Genomic DNA, 10655 nt, shown 5'->3' with positions numbered 1-10655 from the left:
GATCCAAACCTGACCCGTTAACTAACCCGCTCCGCTTGTTTTGCCATGCTTATTTCTCATAATTTGTGTTTTCGTCATGCTCAAAAACACTTGTGTCAATGTTTATCACAAACATATTTTAATGGAATATAATTCGGAGGGTAAATTAGAAAGATACATTGAGACAAAGATCAGCATTCAAACTTCTAAACAGATGTGAATTCAAATATAAAAGCACAAGTGCATCAAGCCAAAGATCCTGTGCAAAAGACATGCTGTTAAATAACTTGAAATTAAACCTAGAACAACTTACCTCAATCTATATGCTGGCCAGTATGCTTCAAAGGCTTTTTGTTCTTAACTCTCCGCTTTCAAATGTCATTTATAAACCATAAGATCTTTTTGATCAAGCAAAAGCAGTGTTTCCATATAGTCACACACAGCAAACGAATCCAATGATCCATCAATCCCAAGATTATCGACGTGTTTTGAGTAGGGCTCATAAATAGCAAGCTGCCCACGATCATCATCTCCTTGTTCTTGAGTTTCAATGATAAGTTTACCACTCATCCGAAATCCCAGTTCACTAGTACCTTTTATATGTGTAAAAGTGAATAGCTTTGTAAACAATTTCGAAACTCCATCACACATCACCCACACATCGTAATCTAAATTGACGGCACATTCATCCTGTCCATACACAACAAGCGACTCCCCTAGCTTAGATATGCCCACAAGTTTTAAACCATGTGGAAGGGTTACTACTCTAAATTCTTCACTTGTCATATCAAATGAAATAATCACATCCGTAAAATTACCGTTTGTAGTAATCTTACCGAATGCAACCCAATAGATAACTCCATCTGTAACTACCTCATTCATGATATCGCAATTAAATAATATATGAGGGGGGAGACCGCCATATGACCTTCTCCAAACCCCCGTGCTTAATGTGAAAACCTCAACCTCAGAGTTGCAAGTTAAATTTTCAATACCCGTGTGAACAACATATGTAATCTTGACAATCTTAGGGTCCTTGGTCTCACGACAAACCCCAAAACCTATAACCGTTTTAATTGAAACATTCGGCACAAAAACAGCAACCGCTTTTCTAATTGAAACATTCCAAATAACAACCACATCAGTTCTACAAATTCCATCGCCCGGAGTACCGCTATACAAACCGACCAAACCATGAGAAGTGCCGATTACCCTAGGACATTCAAGCTTCTTAACCAATAGAGGGACTTTGAGTGAAACTTTGTGTTTTGGGAAACTATGATCATCGACAATTGAAACACATTTTTGCTTATAATCAACTTGACCACTAAACCTAACAAGTGTATCTTCATACATTACAAGCAGATGTTGTGGCTTTGTGTGGTGTACCTTGTAATGTTTATTAATAAAGTCAGAGCTGTCGATGATGGACTTCCATGTTTTGGAGACTGACCGGAACTGAATCAACGATTTGACGGGAAGCTGCTTCATGATTTCTAGTTGGATTTCAAGAGGTATGCTGTGTGACATTTTGAAGTGATTTCTAGGGTTTACAATATGAATGAAAGAGGGTATTTAAGGGAAGTTGTCTTAACCGGGCTCAAAGGGCTTCAAAGTTTTGCTTGGGTGTTCCCTAAGAAATAATACCACCGACTGCCACTTGACAGTCATTGTGCCGCCACAAGATCAGAACTCTCTGGCGTAACACACGGTGGGACGAAAAATCGGGTGGACTCCGTGTTCGAACTGACAACCTTTGCAGATATCCACCTAAAAGTGACGCAAATAGGATTCAAACTTAGGTTTTGACTGAAGAATCAAAGCCTCCTATCATTAGACCACCAGTAAGAGATTTTGTAATTTAGTTCGTGAGGATATGATATACCTGTTGTGTAAAACATAAAGAAAATCATTTAATAATTCTAGCCACTTGAATATGATTTTTTATTACTGTTTAATAAAAATATTTTAAACTTCTATACCTAATTTGTTGTTTATGTTGTTTTATTTGCTTATATTTAATCAATTAACTCGTTTTTATATTGCTAACATTTGTTGTAGTTTAGACATCGTCATATTTTCATTTCTCCAATGTGATATAAACCAACTTTATTTCATGCCAAAACATTTCAAACCAAATGAAAAACTGAAACTAACTCGTAATGCAACTAAACTCGTATGTAAAACCAGAAAATTAAAACTGAAAACAAGCATTTCGGTTGGTTTGGTTTAAACTCAAACCCGACCAATGCTTACCTTTGATAGCATTTCATACTCAAGAGAAGAAAATCAAATGGATTCCACAACTAGATTACCCATCATCTTGACTAAAAGAACATAACTCTTTGTAACAATATCAAACTTTAATGCACTTGATGAATGCCAAAATGATGACAAGCCTAACATAGCAAGTTCCATGTGTGTGAGTGAATGGGATTTCGAAGCCCATTAACATTTTAACCCATTTCGCCTTTAAAGTCCGTTAACCCACGAAAGGAGTGGTGTCCCACGTTAACCTTTGCCAAAACATCTTTAATGCTCCGGGTGTTAAGGTAATGATAATCTTGATGACTAAAATCCACGCAGTTCCATAAGTGACAATCTTGATGACTAAAATCCATGCCAATATCCGTTAATTGTACATCACTACCAGAGTGGCCCGAACCAACGCAGCCCGAGAACCGAAATGAACAACTGGGTGCGGTCCACCGTCCTAAGTATTGTATAACTCTCGCCTCGGGTATCCCACAATGCCCATTTAATTAACTTGTGACAAATTATAATTAATATTTATTTAACACCTACCTAGTAAATCCTGAATGCACAAGTATCAACATGATGGATTGATGCAAACATCCTATGATGTAATGGGTCGATCTAATAACTGGTTCCCGGTAGGACCTACCTGATCTCTTTGTTTGAATGAACAGTAGCTATGCAATGTTTATAGCATTAATCAAAGTAATTTAGTATGCCAGGAACAACTATAATAATGATAATAATAAATAAAGATCAGCATTCAATCTTCCAAACAGATGTGAATTCAAAATATAAAAGCACAAGTGCATCAAGACAAAGATCATGTGCAAAAGACATGTTAAATAATTTAAAATTAAACCTAGAACAATTTACCTCAATCTCTATACTTTCTTGTATGCTTCAAAAGCGTCTTGTTCTTAACTCTCCGCTTTCAAATGTCATTTATAAACCATAAGATCTTTTTGATCAAGCAAAAGCAGTGTTTCCATGTAGTCACACACAAAAAATGAATCCGATGATCCAGCAATCCCAAGATTATCGACATGGTTTGAGTAGGGCTCATAAATAGCAAGCTGCCCACGATCATCATCTCCTTGTTCTTGAGTTTCAATGATAAGTTTACCACTCTTCCGTAATAATAGTCCATGACATTGAACTTTTGAAGTATAAGTGAATAGCTTTGTAAACGATTTCGAAACACCACCGCCCATCAAAAATACATTGTAATTTGAGTTAATGGCATGTGACGCATGTCCAACCACAACAAGAGACTCCCCTAGCTTACATATGCCCACGAAATTTAAACTATGTGGAATGGCTACTTCTCTAAATTCTTCGCTTGTCATATTAAATGAAATAACCATATCCCTAAAATCACTGTCTATAGTAGTATTCTTAGCATTAAAAACCCAGTAGAGAACTCCATCTACGACTACCTCATTCCGGATTAAACTTTTAATTAATATATGAGAAGGGAAATTGCCATCTGACCTTCTCCAAGCCCCTGTGCTTAATGTGAAAATCTCAACCTCGGGAGGGTTGTCAGCATATGTAATCTTGACAATCTTATTAGACCAATATATTTAACCAAATATATTTGGTATTATTAATGTAATTATTTTGTATATTTGAATTGTAATTATCTTTCCTAACTTTGAGGATAGTTTGTTGTATCCTTGTATATAAAGGACATTTTTTAGGTGAAGGGGTCGGTTTTGGTACGGTAGTGTGGTGTGTCCTGATCCTAGGACTGGCATGCGTGCACCGTTACCTACAAAAATCGAGCCAATAGGACATGAAGACATAGGATTAGTAATTTTACCTTGGTCACTTGTGAGATGGTCCGATGCACCCGAATCCATGAACCACGGTGCTTCCTCATTGTTAATGTTCATGGCTTGTAATGCTTCACCAATCTGTGTGGGTTGAAGTGGATCAAATTCACCAATGTGGGCCTGAGCTGATGATGTGGCAGGTGGATTGGTTGGTAGGCTGGTTTGAACCCCTTCGACGGTGGACTGACTGATCATTTCTCTGTGGTTCGTTAGACATAGCAGCAAGGGCCGTCGGAGCGGAGTGATTTTCCCGGGCAGTTTGCCTTTGGTATTCTAGTTGAAGCATACTGCAGGCTGTCTCCCATGAGGGAAGACTTTGATTGATGAATGCTCCGACAGTATCATATTCGATTGGCAAGCCTCTAACAAGTTGTAACACGAGACGTTGATCACCCACCGGATGATCCACATCATTGAGTTGGTCTCCAAGAGATTTTAATTTTTGACAATAGGATTCAAGAGACGGCATGCCTTTGAGCGTGAGATTATTGAACTTATGCTCAAGTGCAGCGGCTCTCGCCCCTTTATTATTGAGAAATATGTCTTGAATACGAGACCAAGCATCAAGAGCGGTATGGTTCGTATCTAAAAAACGTACCAATAGATCGTCCGGCAACGTTCCGTAGATCCATTGAAGGACGATTGCATCAATTTCGGACCATGATGCGTAAGCAGGATCTTCTTTAGCCGGTGCCCTTGTGCCATCAATGTGATTCATGACCTTGTACCCTCGAGCGTGTAGCTGGAACAACTTGACCCATGATGAGTATGATACCTTCACTCCGTCTAGAACCCTTACTTTGCGAGTGATATCAGTAACAGTGTAGACGGGGTGTAGGGATTTGTTTGCTTGGTCAGTTTGGTCTCCCATCGTAACAGGGCGAGTTTGGTCTCCCATTGTAACAGGAGGCAGGAGGCGAGCTGTGATGGTGAAGAAAGGGAAAGGCTTGCGGCAGCCGGAAAAAATTGAATCGGGCGGTAGGGTGTTGAGAAAAGTTAGGAAAGAAGTTGGATACGTAACTTATTACTAGAACTACACATTCCGACTCGTAAGTTTCCACTTGTTGCACTTAATTTTGAGGACGTGTCAACAGGAGTATGTGCGGGTTTACAATCTGACATGTTTGCTCGGTCAAGAATTTCGGAGGCATATTTGCTTTGTGAGAGAAATAGACCACCGTCACGGCGTGTAACATTTATCTCGAGAAAATGATGAAGTTGGACAAGATCGGACATACCAAATTCTTTTGACAAAAGATTAATAACATGTCGAAGAAGAGTGTTGTCTGACGCGGTCAAAATTATATCGTCTACATAGAGAAGCATATAGGCAGTTTGAGTTCCCTTTTTATAGACAAATAGTGAGGTATCACTAATGGTGCTTTTGAACCCGCAGTTGGTGACATATGTGACAAACCGATCGTACCATGCCCGTGGTGCTTGTTTCAACCCGTAAAGAGATTTGATTAGTCGACATACATGGTTCGGGTGTGTTTGATCTCGGAAGCCCGGGGGTTGAAACATATATACCGTCTCGTTAAGGTTTCCGTGAAGGAAGGCATTTTTAACATCTAGCTGGTGGATAGGCCAACCACGTGAGACAGCTAGGCTAAGGACGGTGCGCATCGTTGTAGGTTTGACCACAAGGCTGAACGTCTCGTCACAATCTATACCGACTTGTTGACTTTTACCATTGACGACTAGACGTGCTTTATAACGTTGAAGGGTACCGTCCGCATGAAATTTATGGCGAAAAAGCCACATGCACATGATTATGTTGGTGTCCGGGGGTCTTGGTACTAATTCCCTGTGTCATTATCCAATAAAGCTCGATATTCCTCATTCATAGCTGCATGCCAGTTTGGATCATTAAGGGCTTGGATTGGCGTTTTGGGTATAGGAGAGAGAGGTGGTTCAGTTTGGATGTTAAGGTTTAATGGCAGGCGCGGTTTTGTGATTCCAGATTTTGATCTAGTGGTCATGGTGTGAGTATGGATAGGTTGTGCAGTGTTTGTTGTATTTGGTTGAGATATGGAATGGGTAGCAGCGGAAGAAGTTTGTGTGGTAGGTGCAGTTTGAATTTGTGATGAGTTGAGTTGGTGGGTTGGGGTTTGGTTGGGATGGTGGATTGTTTGTGAATGATTTTGTTGTGGGACCGTAGGGGGGCTGGTGGATTGGTCATGGGTTGAAGAGTGGGTGGGGCTGGTGGAATGTTGGAAGGTGAACTGGTGAATGGTTGATCTGGTGGTATATTTAGGCTTGGTGTGGGTTGTATATTAATGTGATTGGGTTGGAAAATTAATGGAGATGGATCTGGTTGAAGGAATGTATAGTTGTGAGTTTGTTTGGAATTTTGGTCAGCATACGGAAATGTTGATTCATCGAAAGTGACATGGCGAGAAAACAATACTTTACCCGAGGAGATGTCAAGGCATCGGTATCCCCGAAACTCGGAGGGGTATCCCAAAAAAATACATCGGGTTGAACGAGTGGAAAGTTTGTGTGACCGAGTTGATGACATGTTCGGATAACACGCGCAACCAAATACCCTTAGATGTTCATAAGATGGGTTTTTGAGATATAGTGCAGATGTGGGAGTTTGAAATTTTAGAACTTTTGTGGGTAAAATATTGTGTAAGTAGCAAGCGGTATGAAGCGCCTCGACCCAAAATGTCGGTGGTAGGGAGGCATGGGTTAAGAGAGTGAGCATGATCGCGTTAAGGCGTTGAATCATGCGTTCCGATTTTCCGTTTTGTTGGGATGTTTGTGGACCTCACCCATTTTGAGCAGAACTGGTTATAATATTTAACCAAATATATTGGTCTAATAAATCTTAGGGTCATTGGTCACACGACAAACTCCAAAACCTAAATTAGTTTCATATATCTCATCTTCGATAACATTAGGCACGAAAACAGCAGCGACTTTTCTAATTGAAACATTCCAAATAACAACCACATCCGTTCTACGACTAATTATTTCATCGTGCAAAGTACCGCTATACAAACCCACTAAACAGTGAGAAGTGTCGATTATCGTAGGATATCCAAGCTTCTTAACCAATAGAGGAACTTTGAGAGAAACTTTGTGTTTCGGGAAATTATGATCATCGACAATTGAAACATATGTTTGCTTATAATCCACTTGACCACTAAACCTAACAAGTGTATCTTGATACATCACAAGCAGATGTTGTGGCTTTGTGTGGTGTCCCTTGTAATGCTTACTAATAAAATCAGAGCTGTCGATGATAGACTTCCATGTTTTGGAGACCGATCGGAATTGAATCAACGATTTGACATGAAGCCGAGTCATGATTTCCAATTGGATTTCATGAGGTACCTAGTCTGACATTATGATTATTTTGACTACTGAAGATCGGTGTGCATGGGTTTTTTAGGGTTTTAATAGTGACAAAAGAAAGAGAGGTAAACGACCTTGGAAACTTAACTGTAATAACGGAACCATCAATATAAAACTGAACCGAAATTAACCAAAAACTGCATTAACCGACAATAGGTTATCGGTTGTTTTTTAACCCTCGATTAACCGAACCGAACTATTTTCATATATTTATAGTTTTATATCTTAATTTTTTTGTATTTTATGTTATACCTCCATTTATAATGTATTTATACGTACATCAACTTCATACATTCATATCATGTTTATATACATTCAATTCATTTATTTCTAAGCAAAAGATTGAGCCCAGATTTGGTTTTGGTCATTAACCAAAAATCAACAAATTAACCGAATGTACCGGGCCGAATTAACCAAAAACCTGGTGGTTAATAAAATTGATTAACCAATGACTTTGGTTATGGTTTCGGTTTTGGCTTATAAAATCTAAACAAATAGTTCACGAACGCAAACGAACATAAATGAACATAACTGAAGAAGGATAAACGACCATAAATGAATGAACATATATATGAATAGAGGTAAACAAACACAAACAAACATCACTTAAATAAACACAAACGAACAAATATAAAACAGTTTATAGATGATTTATCCAAAATTTTATTCAGAAAATGAGCATAAACGAACATAAAGCGATCATGAACGAGCGTAAATTAGCAAACGTTAACGAACATAAATGAACGAACAAAACATGTGTTCATGTTCGTTCATGTAATTAAATGGAGTACACAAACCTTTTGTTCATGTTCATTTGTTTATTAAATGAGCGAACACAAATGAATTTCCCGTCGAACGGTTCACGAGCAGTTCACTGAGCGTTCGATTTATTTACAGGTCTAGTTAAAACTTAAAATGGGAGGTAAATGGTTCATGAAATGGCCGCTAAAAGTCTTTTGTCTAAAGTCTAAACCCAAAATTTTACCTTAGGTGTTAAATCGGTGCAAACTTGTACAACCGGTAATTCTGATGGTTCAAACTATAAGTTGTTCGCCCAATTTACATGGATAAACGTACTAGGCTTGTTATTTACAGGTCTAGTTAAAACTTAAATGGGAGGTAAATGGTTCATGAAATGGCCGCTAAAAGTCTTTTGTCTAAAGTCTAAACCCAAAATTTTACCTTAGGTTAAACCGGTGCAAACTTGTATTACCATGGTTTAAACTACAAGTTGTTCGCCCAATTTACACGGATAAAACGTACTAGGCTTTTTTTTTTTTTTTTTTCATTTCTACTATTCGCAACGACTATAACCACCACTAGGGTTGTGCGCGGTGTGGTTTTGGGTAAATACCGAACTGAAAATCAAATTTTTGGTTTTTTGTTTTTTCAAAACGTTTGGTTTTGGGTTTTCGGGATTCAGGTTAGGTTTTTTCGGTTTTGCTAATCAGGCTAGTAATTTTTAGGCCAAAGAAATTTGACCTATGATATTTTGAAATTGGCCTATTATTTAAAAAAATACTTACATTTTGGATGATTTGATCACATTCAAATCCACTCAACATAACTGATTAATGTTAAAAATAAATCAAATATCAAGTTTATAAAACACAAACAATTCAATGAAAAACTAATTGAACAAATCTGTTTTTTTCGGATCGGTTCCGGTTTTTCGGATTTTCACAAAACCCTAAACCGTTATTACAGAAATAAAAACCGAGCAATTGGATTCTAATTCGGTTTGATTTTCCTGGTTTGTTTTTTCTTTTGGATTTTCTCCAAAACGGTAATTAATTCTTATTTTCTTAACCTAAATTGGCCATCGAACTGCTCACTGTTCGACGATATTTTTATTGTGTTATGGCTCTTTGATACCATTTAGAGTTACTCATTTAATTAGTGTTGGTAGTTAGCTCGCCAGTATCTGATATTATATGTAACTGAGAATGTTTTATCCCGGTTTGAATTGTTGATAGCTGTTATTATTTCATTTTCAGCATTCATAAATCGTTATAGTTGTCCGAACACTCCAACTACAAATTTGAATTGTGTTTAAGAAAATATCATTGCTAATCTTAAATCGATTTTCAGAGTTTGCAATGTAGGTCCAACAAAAACAGCCTAAGATGAAACCAAAACGTTTGTCTAAAGCTCAACGATTGGATATAATCACAACTCTTCCTCAAACCATCATAGAAACCGTTCTCTGTCTTTTACCAATTGACGAGGCAGCAAGGACAAGTATCCTCTCAAAGGGTGGAGGTATAAATGGACGACAATCCCTAAACTTGTGTTCAGTCTGCCTACCGTACTCGAAAGGAAAGTTAAAAGAAAACAAACATCTAACATGGCGAGTGCAAGGAAAAACATGGACACGAGGTGTAAATGTTTCTATGCTATATACCAACACACGAGTTCTCCCTTTCGATGCGAACATATTACACATGTACTGAAATTGATCAAATAATAGTTCATTTGTCTAGAAACAATACCATCAAGAAATTAACACTTGCGGTGCATGAATTCAGTGTACCTTTATCTCAATCCTCATTGAATCAGTTAACGGACATAGACCTAAATATTGTGATGTCAACCTTAAATCAATATTCAATGGTTGTGGTAACCTTACAAGCTTATCCTTGACGTGGGTAAAGATCTCTGCAGAATATTTACTTCATCTATTATCTAGTTGTTCGTTACTTAAGATCTTCAGTATGGTAGGTTCTTCATACCCCTTATAATGTGGTGTAGAGATAGGAAGCCTGCGCTTTTCAATGGAGACGCGCGTTCAGTTTCCCCAAACAGCACTTTGGAGGGGTATGAGTGGCTCAATGAAGGAAAACTGGGCTTTTTGTGATCTCCAATTCGATCCTAAGGGTGTTCGGGTTTACCACCAATGGGCCTTTGGGCGGGTGAGTTTTCCCGATATTGGAGATAACTTGGAGACGCTTAAGGACTCGTACGGCTAGGTTAAGCTAGCTGGCGATGACCTTTTGACATTTGATCACCACGTATAAAATACCTAAACAATTCTCTGTTTGTTGTCTGTTCAAAAATAATAATAATTAAAGAATGGCTTCCTCGTATTAACCGTAAATCCAACATTATGATCATATTATGTATATCTTTACTAGTTGCCCAAAGTAAGTGTGTTTTGTATATTTTTTGTTCTTCTAAATGTATGTCTTGTGTTTGTCATTATTGAAGATCAAAATTGTT

The 10655-nt window shown here is 38.0% G+C and overlaps 4 protein-coding genes across 4 annotated transcripts; all 4 read right to left on the bottom strand.

Annotated features, from left to right (window-relative positions):
• Positions 1 to 245: 245 nt before the first annotated feature.
• Positions 246 to 1556, bottom strand: LOC143608634 (F-box protein At4g19940-like). The gene has a single exon (XM_077083624.1). The coding sequence runs from the start codon at positions 1507 to 1509 to the stop codon at positions 358 to 360; it is 1152 nt and encodes a 383-aa protein (XP_076939739.1). The 5' UTR covers positions 1510 to 1556; the 3' UTR covers positions 246 to 357.
• A 1620-nt stretch (positions 1557 to 3176) lies between these two features.
• LOC143608576 (F-box/kelch-repeat protein At3g06240-like) lies at positions 3177 to 4120 on the bottom strand. Its single transcript, XM_077083586.1, has 2 exons — positions 4061 to 4120; positions 3177 to 3803 (listed from the first exon to the last, which is right to left on the bottom strand). Exons 1-2 carry the CDS (start codon positions 4118 to 4120, stop codon positions 3177 to 3179), a joined length of 687 nt encoding a protein of 228 aa, XP_076939701.1.
• Positions 4121 to 4179: 59 nt separating this feature from the next.
• On the bottom strand, positions 4180 to 4971 carry LOC143608575 (uncharacterized). The gene has a single exon (XM_077083585.1). The coding sequence runs from the start codon at positions 4969 to 4971 to the stop codon at positions 4180 to 4182; it is 792 nt and encodes a 263-aa protein (XP_076939700.1).
• A 1925-nt stretch (positions 4972 to 6896) lies between these two features.
• LOC143608574 (uncharacterized) lies at positions 6897 to 7388 on the bottom strand. The gene has a single exon (XM_077083584.1). It carries the CDS (start codon positions 7386 to 7388, stop codon positions 6897 to 6899), a length of 492 nt encoding a protein of 163 aa, XP_076939699.1.
• Between the last annotated feature and the right edge of the window lie 3267 nt (positions 7389 to 10655).

The sequence above is a fragment of the Bidens hawaiensis genome, unplaced genomic scaffold (genome assembly GCF_021521415.1).
Source record: "Bidens hawaiensis isolate Kalapana, Puna unplaced genomic scaffold, B.hawaiensis_p1.1 tig00419396_1, whole genome shotgun sequence".
Classification (NCBI taxonomy): domain Eukaryota; kingdom Viridiplantae; phylum Streptophyta; class Magnoliopsida; order Asterales; family Asteraceae; genus Bidens; species Bidens hawaiensis.
This window is presented reverse-complemented; position numbering and strand designations above follow the sequence as displayed.